Source organism: Stegodyphus dumicola, chromosome 2 (genome assembly GCF_044657685.1).
Source record: "Stegodyphus dumicola isolate Sdum_Otavi_A_Nest chromosome 2, ASM4465768v1".
Lineage (NCBI taxonomy): Eukaryota > Metazoa > Arthropoda > Arachnida > Araneae > Eresidae > Stegodyphus > Stegodyphus dumicola.
This window is the reverse complement of record NC_140769.1, coordinates 156,998,030-157,019,901: the sequence shown is the minus strand read 5'-3', so window position 1 is coordinate 157,019,901 and position 21,872 is coordinate 156,998,030. Positions and strand designations below refer to the sequence as shown.

The window sequence follows — 21,872 nt, the reverse complement described above, 5'->3', positions numbered from 1 at the left end:
CACAACAGGGTACTTTTCCATCAGCTGCCTCACCAAGATGCCAAAATGATTTGTCCAATAACTTTAGTTAAATTCAGAATTCTTAAAAATTGCATGGGCTAACCTTTATACTGATAACCACATTTAGCAATATTTTGAATTTGGAACCTAAACCTTCCTGAAATTAGTTTTGATTATGGGAGAGTACTAAATACACTTTTGCCAATAATTTTGCCCTTACGTGTACTGTAGGTGAAATTCAGTGTATGGAAAATATTTAATGCATTTGTGTTGGATCTTTAGATTTTATTGATGTTTCTGAATGATTTTCTTTAACTTCTTACTTAACTGGATTAAAAAAATGTTTCACAGTACAAAAATGTGTAATATTTTATTTTAGCTAAGCCAGCAAGCTTCTTGTTTCTGCTTTATTATAACTTCTGCTTTCATCAGCATCCACCAACATGCAAATTAGTTAACATAAGTTTTCAGAGTACTTGCAGCATATACTGGCGATCACTAAGTTTTTGTGTTGCTGTAGTTTAACTTGTCTGCACAAGTTTCTGCTAGCCGTGATTTCTTCACAAGTCCTTAGTTTGTAGGCTAGCTATGTTAATTTTGTAGGTACTTATGTTTAAGTACAACTACCATGGTGCAATTTGGCAGTCTTTTAAGAAATAAAGATGGTTTGATGAATTTTTGGATTACAATTTACAGTGGATATGGTTACCTAAAGAATTGTTATGCATATGTATTAATTTTTATCTTAATTGTTATGCATATGATTGCTAGAGTTTGGCAATTTCTACTAAGGTGGTTGCGATAATACTTAACACTAGAACGGCGGGAAAATCTTACCTTCTGGAATGGCGGTAAGGGGTCATTTTAACCCTTTGGTGAAAGTACTGAAATAACAATGGTAAAACAATTTTAAATGCCATACATTGACACAAATATGTACTTTATATGTATTTCATAATTTACATTTAATATCACATGATAATTTATTGACTTTTTAAAATACTGTAAATGTATCAAGTACATGGCTATGAATTGGATCGTACTACGTATTATATATATCATACTACATATTATATACATAATTCATTAATTTGATATCAGAATTGATTTCAAATAAATGGTTTCACAAATTAAAGCTAATGTTAACTAAAATAAAACACAATTTATATAATAATATTTTTTTATGTACTTACTGAGAGGATGATTCACTCTCTAAATCCAGAAATGAGAAATGTTCTCTGGTGTGTCAGTTATATCATTATATCTGTAGCTGAATGGAAAATGTAAAGCATTTCATTTCAATTCTATTTAATGTTTAAAATATTAAAGATTACACATACGTATTAAGAATTAATGCAGTTGATACAAAAGTAATTTTTAACAATTTTTCCAGTGCATTTTCCGCACACAACTTTGAAACAAGATGCACAATATTCTTGAGATTTGTTTCCATTGCATCTCTGTACTTGACACTTTTTTCTTTTTATATCCATTTTCTTTTCATGTGTTTTTTTCTGAAGACTCAGGAAGAATCTTTGGAAGTTTTGAAACCATACGTACCACTCTTAACTCCTCTAATTTCAGTAGAAAATCACTCTTGTTAATGGTGTTTCCTGTTATACTTTTATAAGTTATCCAGGTGTTCAAAGCTGCATGATCCAAAATATTGAAAAAGATATGTACAGGCCATTATCTAAAAGCCGATTTAATTGAATATTTTTGGCACATATGATCACGAATATCCACACCATACTTTGTTGCGTTGTAAAATGCTATTGAATCGGACAACTTCTTGAAACAGTCTTTAGTTTTTACAGTAGAATGTAATGAGCTCAGTAGAAAAACGCTTTTGTTTCTTTTGCCTTGATAGATGGTAAGTGTGATATTATCATGTTCCACTATTGTCGATGAATAAAGATTACTACGCATATTTTTCAAAGATATAGGAATTTCTCTTCTGTTCTTTTTCATTGTGCTGACCATAATTGAATTTTTTTATTTTAGCATTTCTGCTAATTTAATGCTAGTAAAATAGTTATCCTTGGTAATATTCCTCCCTTTGTTTAGATGTCGCTCCGTTAATTTTATGATAGCATTTTCAGACAAATGTAATTGAGGATTTGCTGTTTCATCTTTTCCTAGTTAAGGAAATCCATTCAAGAGGTATTTAGTATCAACATCGACAGATAACCAAAATTTTATTCCAAATTTGTCAGGTTTATTAGGCATATGTTGTGTAAATCTACATTTAGCTTTAGATGGGAATAATTCTTCATCAACTGTAATACAGTCAAAAGTTGTTAATCCGGACACGTCAGGACTTCGGCGATTCCGGATTATAAATTTTTACGGATTATAGATCATCAGTTTAAATCTGGTAAGATGGCATGCAGAAATTCTAAAATTAAAAATATGAAACCGTAATGTATGAAATAAAAAACAATTGTGATCTAAAGGGTATCAAATTTTACAAAAAAGAAAGCTTAATATTTATTTGTTTACTTTATTAAACATTTCTTTCAATGTAAGTTGTTTAAGTTGTTACTTTTTTTATGTGATAATACTTTCTCTTTAATTCTATAAACAGACATAATTTCTTGTTCAGTTTACAAGGTTCCACTGTTCAAGTCCCGCAATTGCTGTGCCGAGAATACCGACTAACTTGTCAATCGAAATTTTTTCATTTTCACTAACCTCTTTGTCACCTTCTTCAAGTCTATACATTTTTTGCAGCAATTCCACTTTTTGTTTGATGGACATCGAAACATACTTTCGTTTTGTAGATCCTTTGGGAGCTCCAGCATCGGAAATTCTATTTGACATAATCGAAAGTTCAAGTATACTTTTATAAAATTGCGCTTACAGTCTGCAAAAAATAATAAGCCGGATCCAATTCGAAGATTAAGGAACAAAGCAATCATCGACATTAACTGAAATAGATAATTAGATAATTTTAGCTTATACTGTCCGTTATACATAAAAAGCACACGCGAAAATGTATTCTGCGCTTGTGCACGTGCATATGCGCAGTCGTAAAGGTCTTACGCGCACGCGTAAACGCATATGCGCATGTGTCAACGCGGCGCATGCGCAGAAAATTTTTAGCTTTGAGGTCCGATTATGTGTGTCCGAATTAACGACTTTTAACTGTACAGTCAAAAGTCGTTATTCCGGACTCGTCGGGACTTTAGCGGTTCCGGATTATGGATCATCAGTTTAAATCTGGTAAGATGGCATGCAGAAATTACAAAATTAAAAATATGAAAGCATAATTTATGAAATAAAGAACAATTATGATCTAAAGGGTATCAAAATTTACGAAAAGTAAAAGCTTAATATTTATTCGTTTACTTTATTAAACATTTCTTTCAATGTAAGTTGTTTAAGTTCCTTTGTTTCATGTGATAATACTTTCTCTTTAATTCTATTAAACAGACATAATTTCTTGTTTAGTTACAACGTTCCGCTGTTCAAGTCCTATAATTGCTGTGTCAAGAATACCGACTAATTTGTCAATCAAAATTTTTTCATTTTCAATAACCTCTGGGTCACTTTCTTCACTATCGGAAGCGAATTATAATGACGAGGAACTTGATTTGAATCATATCAAGGACGGTACACATCGAGATGAAATACTTCATTTAGTAAGGAATTATAAGCCCAAATAAAATAAAAACATCTGCCCTAAAGATAAAGATGGTGCTGATAGATCAACTTCCAATTCATTGCGCGCCACGGCATTTCCCCCCTACCCCGCCGCAGAGCAGCGTGAAATTGATAAACAGATTTCGGTTGATCTTTACATTATGGTAACTTGGCGATTTTTTGGCAAAAATTTGGCAACCAACTCTCCTACAGCAACCCTCTATTTTTTTTCCCCGCCGCCATTTTGTCTACACGAAGTAAAGACATGTTTCTTTTCTTTTTATCTACTGAACACTTCTTCCAACAATCTACTAGCCGAATTACACTTATGCTAGAAATTTGATCAAACAAAACTGCTTAATCTTGACAAATATTCACTGCAAAATTGGGAAAAAGTGCACAATACCATACTCCTTACGCGTTTTTCAAAATAACACATACACATAAACCATGTACACGCAGACTTATTTTTACTTAAAAAAACATCCCAGAATTGCACAAAAATGGCATTGCGCACACTCTTCACTATATCCATGTACACTGCTTTTTTCTCATAAATTAGAAAAATTTCACGAAAATACATGACAATTTTCTCAATCTTTAAACCCGGTAAAAAGAACATATATGAAATTACCTGATCGCGAAAAAGTATTTACCCTTTCCAAATATGAACATTTCCACATATAAAATAAATAAAATATCCAAAAACTTTTACCTCTAAATCATCTATTATATTATAAACGTCACCAACGAATTCATACCGCAACCATTACAAATACTTAGTGTCAGATATTTAAATTATTTCCATGCACGTTTACTTCAACTAAAACGTATACCAAATTCCTACAAACATAAAATTCACAAAATAACTATCATTTCATTAAAATATAATTAAATTCAAAAACACTACTTAAAATATAAATGAGCACATACATTAAATTAATAAAAATTACCTTACAATCTTAATTACTTTAAACTAAATCATTGCTAATAACAATTTTCCCAATAATACCAAATTCCTTTCCATCTTACATTTAGAACAATGCATAAAAATAATATCCTCAAATAATTAAAAATACTAACTTACCTAATCTTCTTCAGAATCTTGATTACGTGGCGGATACACTTTTCTAATTCATTCAATAAAATTATTGAAAGATTTTTTCTGCGAATTTTTCCTCCATACTTCCTCCACTAAATAAAAAGCAAACTTCTCTTTATCACAATGCCTAAATACCCATTTCGAATTCACTTTAGTTAGGGCCATGGGATCCAAAAATTAACCAACACTTTTTCACACAACACAGAATAAAGCTAAATACAAAATTTCCACATTTTTTCCCGATTTCCCCCCTTTTCCGATTAAAGAACCGTAATTCGTCCATTAATATCACATGACATATCCCATGATCTTTCATTTCTCTCACACAAAATAATGCGTAATCGGAACTGAGTACTGCTCACATTATTACCAAAGTCCCAGGTAGTAACCTTTATCTCCTCCAAAATGTCACCAAACTACCAGTTACCATATTGTAAAGATCAACCCAGATTTCCGAATGGTTAAGAAACAAAAGATATGCCTTTATCCATTTTTTTGCAGCAATTCCACTTTTTGTTTAATGGACTTTGAAACATACTTTCGCTTTGTAGATCCTTTACATATTAGTAAATATATATCGGAAATTCTATTTGACATAATCGAAAGTTCAAGCTTACTTTTATAAAATTGCTGTAACAGTCTTCAAAAAATAATAAGCCGTATCTAATTTGAAGATTAAGGAACAACGCAATCTCCAACATTAACTGAATTAGATAATTTTAGCTTAGCTTATACCGTCCGTTATACATTAAACGTGCATGCATAAACGTATTATGCGCACACGCATATTTGCAGCCGTAAAGGTCTTGCGCTACAAATTTCTGCGACAGAAATTTGTAGCTTTGAGGTCCGGATTATAGATCATTCCGGATTATGGGTGTCCGAATTAACAACTTTTGACTGTATTTTGTCCTGGCCGTTAGCACATTTTGCAATTTTCAGTAAATTTGTTCCACATGTCTGATGCAAGAGCAAATTTATCAGTCTGTAATCCAGTAGATCTTTTTGACTTTTCAATAAACCTTAAAAATCATTTTATTTCTTTGAATCTATCTCTTGAAATAGTTTCTTTGCAAAATGGTATTCCGCACGCTTCGGACCACAAGGAATATAAATCTAAGCCTTTTGTTCCTATTACTCCTTGAACATACAATATAGCGACAAAAGCATCTAGCTCATCCAGAGATAACTTCCAGTCTTTATTTCCAAGTTGCCGATGAGCTTCGTATTCTGTACATTTCTTTATGTGCAGCAAGATATCATCAATAAAAAGCTTGAAAGCACTAGACACTTTGTCCTCAGAAACATGACTCTTTGCAAAAGATGTTGGTCCTGCTGTTTCTTTTAGAACATTAGAAGCAGGAACATGGCCACAGACTGAATTTTTGGAATTTATTTCATTCCATATAGTGTTATCAGGAGCTGTAAAAACAGTTTTGCAAATACCCTGATCCGTTTTTGCCCATTTATTTCTGCTGACTTCTTCGTTTATTTTGCTGTCCTCGGATTCACTAATAGTTTGTGCCTGGAATTCATCTTCAGTTTCTACAGAAAAATGATCAATTTCACCTCCGCCAGAGTAATTTTCAGATAGCTCCTGCAACAATTTTTTTAATTTCTTCATCCCTAAGACCTCTTTTCCGCTTATTAGACATATTTTATAAAAGTTGAAAAAAGCAGAACAATATCAGACTATCCGAAGACGACAGGAAATATATTTTAGCATATGATTCTCACAGCGTAAAGGAAAGGTGATAATGAACTTGATGGCAGGATTCATGTGCACTGAAATACTGATTTGGGATTACTAAGAAAACACCTGTCCTAACTGTTATCACCTGCAGTAAGTAAGCTGAACTAGCAAACTGGAAAATGCATCTGTAAAATAAACTATTTCTGAAAAGAAATGTAAGCATGAAAAACCCTGCATCTACTTTCCTGGCAGTATTTTCTTCAAAGGAATAGATAATTGCAAACAAAGGAACAACAATTTATGTAGACATTACAAAGTAGTGAGACCACCCAGGTTTTTATCCCTCTGGGGAATAGTATGAATGCAATCAAAAAATCCTTATGAGTGATTGTTTTTCATGGGTTGTTTGACAATGCATCAAGCAGAAAGAAGGATAAAAGTAAAAGGGTCAAAATGACCCCTACCGCCATTCTAGTATTAAGCACTATTTTGTGCCCTGCATTTTTTGCATCAAATGCAGGGCACAAAATTAAATGTGTGTTACAAGTGAATAGAGTTTTGCTTCTGTTAATCTTTCAGTTTGTGTAATCATCAGTTTAGTGTATTAATAAATGGTTTTATTTAAAACTTTTTCTTAAGTTTTGGTAATTTTAGTTAGCAGTCGGATAGGACAAAAAGTCATCAGATAGTCAGTTATGATTACCATTGATGATTTGGTTCATTAACTGGTAAAAGTATATTTACGGGTACTTGGATACTGAGTTTGTGCAGCTCTTTAACTAGGCATTGCACAATTTCCTTGACTTTATCCATATACACGTTGACCTATTTAAAAAAAAAAAAAATTCAGTTAATAGAACAAATTTGGCATTGCTCACTCCCTTGACTTTGTCCATGTACACATTGATATATTTTCATTTAAAAAGTCAAAGGAGCACCCAGTTCTAGGTAAAAGTATATTTACGGAACATTCAACTTCTCAGGTTACCATAAACGAAACAACAACTTGGCGATAAATGAAACAACTTGTCAATAAATGAAACAACAACTTCGCGATAATACAAGGGGTACTCTTCAGTCTATTCTAACTGATTAACCTTCTGACTGGCATGGAGTTTCATTAAGAAAGGCCAAATTTCCTAGAATTGTCACGAGAAAGATATATTTTCTTAATTTTAATGCCAGAATGCCCCTGGTAACTTAAAACTGAATTTATGTGCTTTTAATAAATTGCCTTAATTTCTTGGACATATTTCATTATGCATGTATATATACTTTCCTTAAGGTTCCACAAAAAGTTTTTGAGGCCATATATATATATATATATATATATATATATATACAGCTTTGCAGGTCAGAGGGTTAAATAGCATAACAGTATGGGTATGGGAATAGGAATGTTGTACTGCCATATAAACACTGCAGCATGAGATAATAATGCAGGATTCATTCAAAGTAATTTATTTGCTACTAGCTCTAAGTCTCATAGTGATTGTAAAAATTTGTGAAATGTGTTAGTATGCAGTTCATTAATGATAAGCAAATTTTATTTGGCATTGGTCGTCCGTTTTAACAACATTGAAAGCTTTATTTTATCTTCAGATCTTATTTGAAAACTCAACCCTTCTCATACCTGAAAATATTGTTGCGTGCTTACGGGTTCATTATGAATTGAATACACAAGTCCGATGAAAAAAATGAATAATATTTATTATTATTACCACAAATAAAGCAAAATGCTTAAATTTCCTCAAATATTCACACAATATTAATATCTCACAGTAGTTATCTTCTAAACTACTAAAAACGTTCACCAGAACTAATTCAAAATAGAGAAAGCTAGTCCGCGAATTCTCTACAGTAAAACAACAGCAGTTTTCTAAACAAACTCATAAAACAACAACAGAATTGAGAGGTTTTTCTCTTTTTTTTTAAGCTTTTTAAATCATGCACGAGATTGTTCTAGCAATTTCTTGAAATCAAAAAGAGATATTTATTTACTAAATGTTAAATGCACATGCTTTTGTATTTTTAATTTTCCTAAACTCGAAAATAATACTCTTAATATTCTCGCACGTCTTAATATATAGGCTTACTCTTAATATTCGTCATGCGCTGCACTGCATGGGGAATAAAATAATTTAATTTAAAATTGTACTAATATTAGCTATTTAAATACCAAATCCATAACAATATGGTTTGTTATTTTTGTAAGTATCTTCATTCTTTTTAAAAGGTTAGCTGACATTTGATATTTCAGTGTTCATTGAATTTCCTAAAACACTAGTGAAATGATCTGATTTTAGGATTTGTTTTGACGTTGACTACTTTGTTCACTTCTAAATCTTCAGTCAGTATTAAATGGGCAAATTTCTGATTCTTGAATTCCTGATTGCATATTGAAGAGCATTTTCTTGTGCATGTGCAGTGCAATAGGCGCCATTCTGAAGTAAGTGGTCCTCGTGGAAACGCACATTAAAATGTAGCTCTTAAATTCCTATTGTCGAAGGGAAAATGGAACAAAGAATTAACATTAAATTTTGCTTCAAATTGGCAAGACAGCTGTGGAAACCTACAAAATGTTAAAACAAGTTCATAACGAGGAAGTATTATCCCGCTCAAGGACTTTTGAATGGTTTAAATGCTTTCGGGATGGGTGCAAAAGCGTCGAAGATGATCCACACATAGGTCGGCTGCAGTCCGTATGCATGCCGGAAGCAATTGAAAAAGTTTGCGATATGGTGAAATGTGATCGTCTATTGACTATTCGAGTACTCACCGATGAATTCAACATGGACAAAGAGACGGTTCTGCGAATTTTGATGCAAGACCTAGGCAAACGCAAGATTTGTTCCAGATTCGTTCCTCACCATTTAAGGGACGAACAAAAGCAACTGAGACTGGACACGTGGCGAACTTATCGACAACGCTGATGCTGACCCTGCGTTCCTAGATAGGATAGTCACAGGAGGTGAGTTTGGGTGTTATCAATATGACCCTGAAACCAAGCGTCAAAGCTCCGAATGGCGGTCTCAAAGTTCACCAAGGCAGAAAAAATTTCGATTTTTAGTACAATAAGTCCAAAATCAAGGTCCCACCAGTGGCCGAGCGGTAAAGACGCTGAACACTGGTAGTTCGGCCTGAGGTTCGAATCCTGAGGTTCGAACGGGCTGGCTGCAGGGGCGTTTTCGTGGTTTTCCCCATGTGTAATGTGTATACGAGCCAGTTTCCCTTAGAAAGTCCTCCACGAAAGGCATCCCTCCCTTTAGGCAGATAGCCCTCGTGTGCTTTGCCATAATTAAATACACCACCAAAATCAAGGTCATGTTAATTGCTTTCTTCGATTGCAATGGACTCATTTATCATGAATTTCTTCCTCCTAACATGACTAACAATGGACAGTCCTACACAGAAGTTCTTGACCGACTTCAAAAACGAATTCTTAGAGTGAGGCCTCATTTTCAACAAAATGGGAGTTGGCTGTTGCTACATGATAATGCCTGGCCCACACATTGCTTTGCCTGTGAGGCGATTCTTAGCCCAGCATAGTGTCGTTGAAATGCAGCATCCACCATACTCTCCAGACCTAGCACCCGCAGACTTTTTCCTGTTTCCTAAGCTGAAAAATTCGCTGAAGAGAACAAGATTTCAGGATGTCGAAGCCATCAAGAAAACTGTAACGTCACTATTAAAGACCATTCCAAAAGTGGACTTTAAAATTTCTTTCCGAAATTTGTACAGCTGAGCACAGATTTACATTATGGCTGATGGAGATTACTTTGAATCATATTAAATGGCTATGTGTTTAACCTTTTTTTATTCTGAGTTATTCCATGAGTCCTGGAAATTAATAGCCGGACATTGTATATCACTAAAATATTCATTGTACAGTACAATATCTTCAGAAAACATTTTACCACTAAAAAGCTTGTGCTTTTGATATCACCTCATTTCCTAAAGTTTGCTAAAAGATTCCATGTGCTGAAGTATTATTTTTAAATTTCACTCATGCATATCAGCACCCTCCACACACCCATCAAAAAAAGGTTGCTTTGCAGTAAGCAAAATTCTTGACATTTCAGGCAATATCATAAGTAGAAATCTCTTAAGCCATATATGAAAATTTTCTCGGATCTTAATTTACAGAGTTCCAGATGTAAAGCAAAAGATAAATTCGAGAATACCAAAAGTCAGTTTTTAATTTTTATTGATAGTATCCCCCTTCCTGAAAAGGAAAAATAATGATCTTAAGTGGGATTTTACATAAAAGTCTAGTTTCAAAATCATTCTATGACTGTGTATAGAATGAAAGTATGCAGCCTGTTAAATGCTAAAAATTTTAAATTCAGTTTTTCATGCTGGATTATAAAAATGTCGTATGTACTAAAAAGCCAAAATATTCTGACCACATATTCAATAATGTATTATGTGACCTCTGGCATATTGTGAACTACTGACCAATTATCTAATTTCAGGGATACTTGCCCCAAGTCTTTGGGCGAATACAATTTGCCCCTCTATCAAATTCGCTTAGATTCTTTCCCATCATTCGTAAAAGTAAGTGCAAGAATGGGCTTGTCAGTGTAAATATTATTACTTATAAAGGAGAGTAAATCTAGTCCTCAATGATGAAAATTTTCATACACATTGATATCATATATGATAATAATTATCTTATAAACAGCATTTAAGCGAAACTCACAGGGGGGGAATTGCTCTACAGTCTGTTAATAAAGTGTATACAAGTCTACGAAGAATAAGTATTGGAGCAGTGTTAACACCTCCACAAATATCATACTCAACCCTTCAGAAACTCTAATTTCACTTTCTTAATAAGTCCACATGCCATTTTATCATCTAGAGTCTAGCTGCAAATGGCTTAAGGTTAATTGTTGCACAGAAAATCAAAACACTTGAAACATTTTTTATTTTTGTTTGAAACTGTTTTGAATTGATAATCTAATGTTGCATAGAACGATGATGTAGTTTCATTTTTGTCAGGGGCGTAGCCTGAGTTTTCATAAGAGCCATACTGCTGAACACCAAATTTTAAAAAAAAATTATGAGTGGAAATTACAATTACATGTATTCGAAACATATAAAATAATGAAGTGCACATAACAAAAATTTTTAATTCACAAAATTTAAGATGAAATACTGAAATGAAAATATTTTCCGATAAAGTTTGCAATTAGTTCGTACCCTGCAGTCTATTTCAATTTTGCTTAATTGATGCATATTGCTCTGTAACATATTTTTAAGTATAAGCATTAAGTAAATTGTATTAATCATTTATTAATTCAGTCTAGTACCAGACAACGTGCTGAAACTGGAGAAATCAACAACTGAAATCTTTTTAAATTTCACTCATACCAGGTTGTTCAGTAAGTTCACTGAATGGAAATGAAGAAACCAATATTTATTTGTAAAAAGGACTTTATTGTTCAACGTAATTTCCCTCAACTTCAATACACTTATTCCAACAGTCTTCTAATTTATGGATCCCTTGACTGTAGTGGTTTTTCGGCAGCTCTGCAAAATATCCCTCCACGGCAGCAATTACCTCTTCGTTTGAAGAAAATCATTTTCTACGGAGATATTGTTTGAGGTGTGGGAAGAGCCAGAAGTCAGAGGGAGTTAAATCTGTTGAATAGGCTGGATGTTGCAACAATTCGTACTTCAATTCATTTGTTTTAGCAATGGTTTTTTGAGCTGTGTGCGCAGGTGCATTATCTTGGTGGAAAATGATTTTCTTCTTCTGTAATCCGGTCTTCTTTCACGAATTTTTTCGTCTAATTGATTTAAAAGGTTACAATAATAATCCGAATTAATTGTTTTGCCAGTTTGAAGGTAATCTATAAACAAAAATCCTTTCGCATCCCAAAAAACTGATGCTAACACCTTCTTGGCTGATTTTTGCACACGAACTCGCTTCGGCGCTGAAGAGCAGGGTTCACACCACTCCTTAGCCTTAAATCGACGGATAAAGTCGCTTTTATTCTCCTTAAAAACGCTCCAAATGTTGCTGGCAAAGTCGCATCCGAATGTGTTTTTGCTCCATCATTAGAGAATGCCGTATCCATTTTGCATAGAGTTTTTTGAAACCCAAATTAACACTCAAAATATTGCTCACTGTGCCCAATGAAATGCCTAAAGCCTCTGTTAAGCTTTCAGTCAATCGACGGTCTTCGAATACCATATCTTGTATTTTTCCGATGATTTCCGGTGTAGATGCAGTCTTTGGACGTCCCTCTCGCGCATCGTCTTCAAGGCTGGTACGACCACTTTTGAATAAATTAGCCTACTTGCAAACCGTTGTTTTTGAAGGAGCAGATTCACCCAACACATTCACCATTTCGGTATGAATTTCCATTGCTTTTAAACCTTTCTTTACAAAGAATTTGATAACTGCACATTGCTCAATTTTATCCATACCTGAAAAAAGGCACAACACGTTAGATATAAAGGGCGGTTAAATGAATAAATTAACAGATCGAAATGATACATTTGACGTGTTCCTAAGAAAGAACAAATATGAAAATGGCGTCAAAGTTTTAGGTCTAATATTGGCGAATAGATGCGCTCCGGGAACTTATTGAACAACCTTGTAGTGATATGAATACTGATGATATTTACACGTGGTTATAAATTTATGTACAAGCTTATTTTCAGTATCAAGAGAAAGTCCAGAACATTGAATTTACATTTTAGCACATATTAGAATCAAACTTTTTTCTTGGACATACACTGCTCGACACTGAAAATGCAACACCAAGAAGGAGTGGTCAGAAAGTGATGAAATTTGGAAAAAAGGCAGAGACAGCAAGCAGCAATAAGTGATCTTTATTTCAAAATGATAATCAGAATACAGAGTGAGAATGATGTCGGCTCAGTAGGATGTAGGACCACAGTGGACAGCGATGCACGAAGAAACATGTCTAGGCATAGAGTCAATAAGAGTACAGATGGTGTCCTGAGGGATGGCTCTCCATTCCCTTTCAACCATTTGCCACAGTTCGTCTTCTGAACGAGGCGGGGGCATAGTCTGCAAACGGCGTCCAATCACATCCCACACATGTTCAATTGGTGACAGGTCAGGAGAGTATGGTGGCCAGGGAAGCATCTGTATACCTCGCAGAGCATGTTGGCTAAAATTTGCATAAATTTCTGACTACTCCTTCTTGGTGTTGCATTTTCAATGTCGAGCAGTATATTACAGTTTATACAAGTAATTCATTTCAAACTATGTGTGAAGGGAAATTATTTTTTCTTTTGTGTATATCATTTTGGTGACCTGTAACTGTTCTTTTTGATTGAAATAAACTAAGAAATCACTATTTTCCTTTATATGATATTCATATGATTTTTTTTAAGTGCAATTTATAAAATCGTCCAGTTCAAGCAATAACAGTTATGAATTAAGACTACATTTTCTACTTAAATTTATTAATTTTATATAATTTTAGCTATTTGTGTATTCAGCAGACTGATTAAGGCAGTTCTTGTTTTATGAAGGTCTATATATAATTTATCTACTGATTTAATATTTTATTGCTTTTATTATATTATCTTTATAAAGTTTTAGAGATAGTTTAATATGCTTATTTTACGAAGGTCTGTTCTTTATCAAACATACCTTGATTTTATTGCTTATTTTACAAAGTTCTGTATGTGAAAACATGTTCTAATACTACAACCAATACTTAATTTCTAAAATTAGAAATGCTAGAATTATGCAGAATGCCAACAGAAAAGGGAACAAAAAACAAATAAAATAATAGATGAAGCAATAAATAATGAAAAAATTAAATAAAATATAAAGGAATGAAAGTATTAATAAAAGTTATAGGAGTTAAAATATCATGAAAATTAAATAAAAAGGAATAAATTAACATAAAATCAGAAAAATTAGTGAAATAATTAAAGGAATGAAATGTAAGCTCATAACACAGGGTTGCCACGCTACCAGGAAAAACGGGAGAACCGGGAAAAGTCAGGGGATTCGAAAATTGACCAAAAAATTCAGGTAAAAGTCAGGGAATTTAAGTATTTTTGTCAAAATCTGGAAAAGTCAGGGAAGTTCATACAACGATCCCGCCAAAAAAAGCGATTTTTGCGCCGACGTCGGAAGAGGTAACTTTTTTGGCGAATTGTGTATCACGTGAGTGTCATTCGGGCAGCTGGCATAGAGCCAATTTTCGCAGCTCCAATTTGATTGTCTTTTAGAAAGGCAAAGCAAGTTTCCCGCAACTTTTGGTTTTCAGTATTCTCGAGAATCGCATGTGCAGTGCATGAACTAAAGAAAGTACCTGTTCTCGTATAAAACAAAATGGGTTTAATCCTAGTATACGGTACCATGGACGTTTGAATCAAAGAATATGTATTGTAAAGAAGGAAAACCTCTCTGCAACTTACGTGGCTCCGTTCCATCATAGAGGGAAATAGCTGTGCATGCGGTGATATATCTGTCGCCAAAGCTCGAAACCGGTGTCGAAGTTCGAAGGTCAGGTTATCAAGAGTTCATAAAATGAATATCGTTTAAAATTTCTTCAACCACTTGCGCTAAAAAGACGTGCCACGCACGTCGAGATGCTTTTGTTTCAAACCGCGAGCGACGTGAACACCACATCGATAAGCATTTATCGCAAAAATGAAAATAACGTGATGCACACGTCGCCTAACAACGAGATTGTTTATTTCTCGAGTTACAGCTCTGGATTGCACTCGCAGATGCGGAGCGGCGTAAATGAGACACTTTACCGCTTGTTATATTGTAGTGCACGGCACCGCAACCGTGAAGTTTAGTCTTAGCGCAAGTGGTTAAACTCTAAAGGAAAAGAAAATATTTTTTGGCGCAAGTAAATTAATTCATGGATTAGTTATTTTCAGGGGAAAAAAAAAAAAAAAAAACTACGAAAATCCGTTTCTATAATTATTGCGAAAAATCCAAGAAGAAACGTCCTTTGATAAAACGTTTCTTCTTGGATTTTTCGCAATAATTTAAAAACTGATTTTCGTAGCTTTCTTTTGGTCAAAGAACGTTTCTTCTTAAACCGTGTTTCTCAATTTCGGTACACATCGCGGAGAAGGAAATTCTGGCCGCCAGGTTCCGTTGCCAAATCCCTTGGCAAATTTTCCCTACGCATTCTAGCGGCGTAATAGCATTTTACTTGTATGGAACCTTTTCTTCTTTACATAGACGTTCTTTGGTTAGAATAGTCTCCATGTATGGTACAATGGGATTTGGTGACACGATGATGCGCAGTAAACGGGTCATTTTGGTCTTGGCGACAATTTTCAAAATCGTGCCAAAACCTTACCGTATACTAGAATTTTACCGCAAAATATTTTTAAACCTTTTTTTTTTAAATAAATACCTTGCCATTTTGCAGTAAAATAAAAAAATAGTAATCAGTCATCTAGGCTAACCATGTAATATAACTAACTATATTCGCTAAAATATCGTTGATTATTCTAATTCAATTTTAAGTAATTAGCTTTATTTTTATGTTATTCGTATAATTTAATGTTGCTTCTTCCCTCTAAATTTATTTATTATTAGTAAATAATATTTTCAAATTTCAGGAAATTTTCTCTGGCATAATCCTGAAATTAATTCTAGCAGTATGATGACATACAATCACGAAATTTAATGCACATATTTTTTCCTTAAGTATGCTGCGAAATAAATATAAAATACCTCAATTTATTAAAATAGATTTCTTTCTTTCGTTTAGCTGCAGAATATCTGCAAAAAAAAAGTCTTATTTTATTCCAGATTGGGAAGATTCTAATCTCAATCTTCAGTGAAGAAAACAACAACTATTATAATTATATTTGTGTTTTCAAGTGTTAAAGTGCCTTTTAAATTTACCTAAAATCTAACCTAACTATTTAGCATTGCGTTGTGATTTATAAGGACCGGATTAGCCTCATGTTGAACTGGTGATGATCATGAGTAATAATTAAATAAAACATACATTTGTTATCCAACTTATATATCTTAAATTTTATTAAGTTTCTTAGGTGGAAAAGTAAACAAAATTATCAAACAAAGTATACCAAGAATAATTAAGAATAAATGTCCTCTGGGATTTATTGAATAATTAAGTGAATTTGCTACACTATACAAGTAATACCATAATTAATTTACCTCTTAGCACAGCCAATGTACATTATGCGGATAGACTGGAATTTTCTTGAAACACACCTGGAAAAGTCAGGGAATTTTATTCTCCTGTTTGAGTGGCAACCCTGATAACAGTAAGACACGATATGGAGGATAAAAGATAAGTTAACCCCCCCTCCAATATAGCCGAACTCGTACTTCTCATGGATTTGTTGAGAATAGCCATACAGATCAGTCATTAAGCCATCTCATCATTGAGAACACTATATAGAGTACACTACTAAGGGTGGTCTGATACTATATTTGTGAAATGGTGTAAAAACACATAAGTAAACAATCCGTTTACAGGATTAATGCTCACCCTGTCATTCAGAGTAGTAATCGGTGTTCGCTAACCACTATGTAGTCAAGGGGGATGATACAACAAAAATTAATGTTTTCATCAGTGAGGGAAAACAAAAAATGCACTTATATCTCAGTGGGAAGAATATTTTTCTTCATACTGAGATATATGTGAGGCTTCTAATCTAAACACGTTTTGACCAAATGAGTAGAGCCCAAAAAATTTCTGTTGGGGTTTGCATTTTGACAAGGAAATTTTTTTTCTCTCTCAGCTACTGAAGTATTACAATTCAGGTGTACAGCAGAGTTTGTTTGGTTTGAAGCTTCAGTTCACTGTAGCTAGAATTTTGATTTTATTCAAAAAATTGGGAAACACCAGAACTGAATATTGGCTGAATTTAAGTCTTGATCTGAGCAAAACTGTACTTCAAATTTCTTAAAAAAAAAAAAAAAAAAAAAAATGTCATTTAATATTACACGTTTATATGTTATCATATGGAGTTAAGCCCAGAAATAAGAATAAACATCTTTAAAATAATCAACTTTAAATAAACAACATTAAACTTAGATGTAAACTTCAAAGCACAAAATTTGCCTCTGTGTAATAATAATGCTTAATAAATTGTGCTAAATGATGAACACTTGTTTCTTCCTTCTTGAATATTAGATGGAGACAGCATGCAGATAAGAAAAAACTTGCCAACCATCTTATGTTGAGGGAGAAAAGGAGGGATAAAGTTTTCTCTTTGCTCTCATGAAATACTACATTATTTTGTCAATGATGCTGACATATAGATAGCACACGAAGGCAGAATTAGAGAAGATGTAACAATGCAACTTCTGATTCTAAATAAAATCAATAATGCATTGAAAACTGTATATTCAGAGTAATTAGTAAGGCCTTTCAACAAGAGAATGAGGATATTATTCACCCGATGACATGATTTGGATTATTTTTTTATCTTGATTTTCCTGCTGGTGGCGAAATAGACGTTTTTACAGAGGGTTCTAGAATTGATGGGGGAGTGGGTAGCGCTGTGGTAATTTATTTTCATGGAGTGGAGATAGACAATGTGAGAATAAAACTTAAACTAATGAATTCGGTTTATCGAGCAGAACTACACACATTGACAGAGGCTTTGAGTTAATAAAAAGTTAACACATCAATTTTATAAATATTTATACTGATGCCCTGTCTGCGTAACAGGCACTCTCCCAACCAGATCATAAAAATCAATTGAAATAAAAGACTTGTTTAAAGAGACTGAAAGAAAAAATATTGCTAAATTACACTGGGTGAAAGCACACAGTGGAATTGTCAGAAATGAAAGGGCGGACACCCTTGCTAAAATAGTGGCACTTGGGGATGGGACCGATAATTTTGATATCCAAGATTCAAGAAAAAAAGACCTTTGCTGAAATTGAAAACTGGATTTATACAGGATGGAATTTTTGCTGGGAGTCATCTAATAAGAAAAAGTTAATGAAAAGTATGAAATTAAGAAAGATAGATGAATATTATAAATAATATTGATATAAATCAGATACTGACTAATCATGGGTGTCTCCCGGCTTATTTTAATTGGTTCCATCTACAGAATAATGATAAATACATAATATGTGATAAGTTTGGGGATGCCAGGCACTTTGTCGATGAATGTACGCTTACCCGGAGTGCAAGAGAGAAATATAGAAGGAATTTTAAGGAAGATTTTTGTGCCCTTATGATTATGATTATGCCCTAAAATGATGTCCTTGATTTTTGTACAGCTCTTTATTTATCTCATAAATATTTTACAGAGTCAAAAATTACTAGCAGTTTTTATTTTCCTATTCAGTTTAAAGTTTAAATACATAAATCAGCAGAGGATACAGTTCAAGAGAATGTCTGAGGTCTCCATGAAGTGGCATGCTGAGTATATTGACTGCCTTGTATAACATGATGGTTAGTGCAGACTTGTGGTTTCTTATTAGTTGAGTATCTAAGTTTGAATACCAGATAAGGAATAGATCCATTGAATTTCTGACAAGGCATTGCAGCATGAAGGCAGTTAAAACTTGTGAAAGTCTGCATAAAAGGGTAGTGATGAGGGAAGAAAAGTGTGATGCTTTCAATATCATTCCTCCAAGAGTTTTTATTTTAAAAGTAGGATGAAACTTAAGTAGATAGCTATTGTGGGCTTTACTTTATATCAAACAATTCAGTCCTTGCATAAAAGCTAACTTTCCGATGACATAGACTTTCTGTCTCAGGTATTAGAACGGCAGAAATGAATCTTGTGATTCGATGAACATAGGTATGAAGCATGTCAAAAGTTAAATTTGTATGTGGTAGCAATGAGGGAAATGGGTACAGAAAAAAAAGGTTAGATTTCTTAGCATGTACATTTTTTAGTTATGAGTTTGGAGTTGGCAGTATTTTTGTGTGGCTCTCTTTTTGGAGTATAAATGCACCATTGGTTGAAATGAATGCAGCTATTGCCCAGCAAGTTTTGATGAGTCTTCCTTACCAACTACAGCAGCACTTCAACTATGAGAACCTTCAGTGCTAATATGAAGATGCATCCAACCATAAAACAGCATCAGTTGTGTAATAGCTTGTAGATTATGATAATGTATCATATTTTAGTTAACCTTTTTAGGAGACTGCGAACTAGAACAACTAAGGAATTTGAAATTTGTATCAGGTGCACAGCAAAAGTTGATAATAGTATCATAGCCGAAATGGAAACATGTATCTGTCGCTGTTTTGCATCAAAAGTAATCATCAGGAACTGCCATGGTCAATATAGTGATTACCAAAAGCTTGTCTTACAGTGATTTATTTGAAACTCCAGGTAAGGCACTGACATGCACATCCTTGTTAACACATTTGCTGCCACCAAAATTTATATATCCATCCTCAGAAGCCGAATTTAAAAAAAGTGTTTTAATGATTAAAAACGTTCCTAATATTTTAATAGTAAAGCCAGAAAAAAAGAAAAATCTTTTATTTTCATGTTTAGTGTAAAAAAATTTCGGACGCTCTAGAGCGTCAGTGGCTTCTCACGTTCAACTTATTATCTGTATGCCACTGACGCTCTGGCGCGTCTCATCATTTTTCTGCGAAATTATTGACACATTATATAAAGTCACAGTTTAAAAGAAATAAAACGTTTAATTGGATAAAGAGAAGTGAAATTTATGAAAAATTATAAAATGTAACAGTAAAACATAAATATGTATAAATGTAAATGTAAGATTATAAAATGTAACAAATATTGTATAATATACATAAACAACATAATAGAAAATGAAAAAAAAAATAAACTTATTACAAACAAAATGTCAGTGTAGAACAGTACTGCATAAATATATTATCACTTATGGTATATTTCACAGCAATTCAAGCAATATCCTGGCTTGTCGGAACAGTCACGGCACTCATACGTAGTGTCTGTGCGTTTGCCTTGAGAGGAACAAGATGTACACCTTTTTCTTTGTATTTTGGTTTTACCAGGTGCAAGTTCTCTTTTCTGAAGAGTACGTCTGAGATTCTTGGGAGTCGGCTTTTGTTCGTCTGTTGATGGCAAAAGTGATTTTACAACGTTCAGTCGGTACTTGTAAAGTGATATTTTTTTTCCGGAATATTTATTATAAAGAGCATGTGAATTCATTAGCATTACTTCAACCAGCGTAGTGATTTTCTTTCCGAGGGATAATATGACAGCATTTGATCTTGCCAATCTACACCAGACATAAATGCATTATATTTGATGATTGGCAGAGGCTTCTGCTTTATTTCATTTCGTTTATTTAAAATGTCAACCATTTCATTTTTGTATTCCGTAGAAATATAAGACACTTCATGCTTATCTTTCCATTTTCCGATCATTACTCCCTGACAATACCTTTCAATAGTATCGCCTTTTCGCAATTTAGTAGTTTGAACATTCTTTGGAGTGATTTTTCGAGTGGTTCTCAATGTGCCTGTGCAGTGTGTCTTTTTATCTAACAGTAACTTGGCCAAGTCAAAGCTATTATAATAATTGTCCATGAAAACATGGTGACCGACATTTAATTTTTCATTCAGTAAATGCAAAACAATTTTTTGTGTATGGTTTTGCCCTCCATAGTCATGTAATAAACCAGTATACACGGCAATCTTTTGCACTATTCCACTTGATGTGCTCAAAATATAAAGTTTTATACCGTACTTATGTCTTTTATTCTTTATGTATTGACGAAACAATAATCTACCTCGCCAGAGAACCATACATTCATCCAAAGAAAGTTCTCTATTAGGATAATATATCTCGCACATTCTTTCGTTAAAAAAATCGATAACAGGGCGTATTTTATATAACCTGTCTGTAGGTTGAGGTTCTCCAGGTTCACTATTTTTTGCAAAATGTAATGCACGTAAAATTAATAAAAACCGATTTCGGCTAATGCTATTTGCAATGCCTACATTATGAAATAATGGGTCCTTCTTCCAGTAGTCCTGAAGTCTATTCATTCTTACTGTCCCCATTTGCAAGAATGCTCCCAAAAAAACTAAAAATTCATCCACTTTTAAATCTTTCCAAAGCGTTATTCATGACTTTTCTTTCGTTTTATCGCTATTTTGTATTTCTAATGCGTAACGATTTGTTTCTTCGACTATTTTTTCCAGAAATACTTCAATGAGGAAAAGGCGAAAATATCCGATAGGAGTACTTTCAGTTGGCTGTATTAGCAAGGACTCAGATTTTGTAAATGTATGACTTACCATGCAACTTGAATCTGTTTTCCAGTCAACCTGTCGGATTACCGGTAATTGTTGATCTTCTGTGTCAGAATCCGACATTTCTAAGTTATCCACAGCGACATCACTATCTCCTTCCGATTCGCTCGTAGAATCCCAACCGTAATCTTCATCGTCTATGCTGTCATAATCAGAAAGATCACTCTTTTCTAGTAATTCTAATATTTCGGCATCA

General features: G+C 33.5%; 2 protein-coding genes across 3 annotated transcripts in view; one reads left to right on the top strand and one right to left on the bottom strand.

Moving 5' to 3' along the window:
- The window catches only part of IFT46 (intraflagellar transport 46), a 201,810-nt gene extending 186,696 nt beyond the window's left edge, over positions 1 to 15,114 (bottom strand). Inside the window, exon 1 of the mRNA XM_085811367.1 lies at positions 14,856 to 15,114. Coding sequence (XP_085667493.1) covers positions 14,856 to 14,873 — 18 coding nt within the window. The 5' untranslated portion in view covers positions 14,874 to 15,114. The remainder of the gene's footprint in view (positions 1 to 14,855) is intronic.
- The window catches only part of Dbct (Dihydrolipoamide branched chain transacylase E2), a 61,958-nt gene that overhangs the window by 968 nt on the left and 39,118 nt on the right, over positions 1 to 21,872 (top strand). The gene's annotated exons all lie outside the window — the stretch shown is intronic.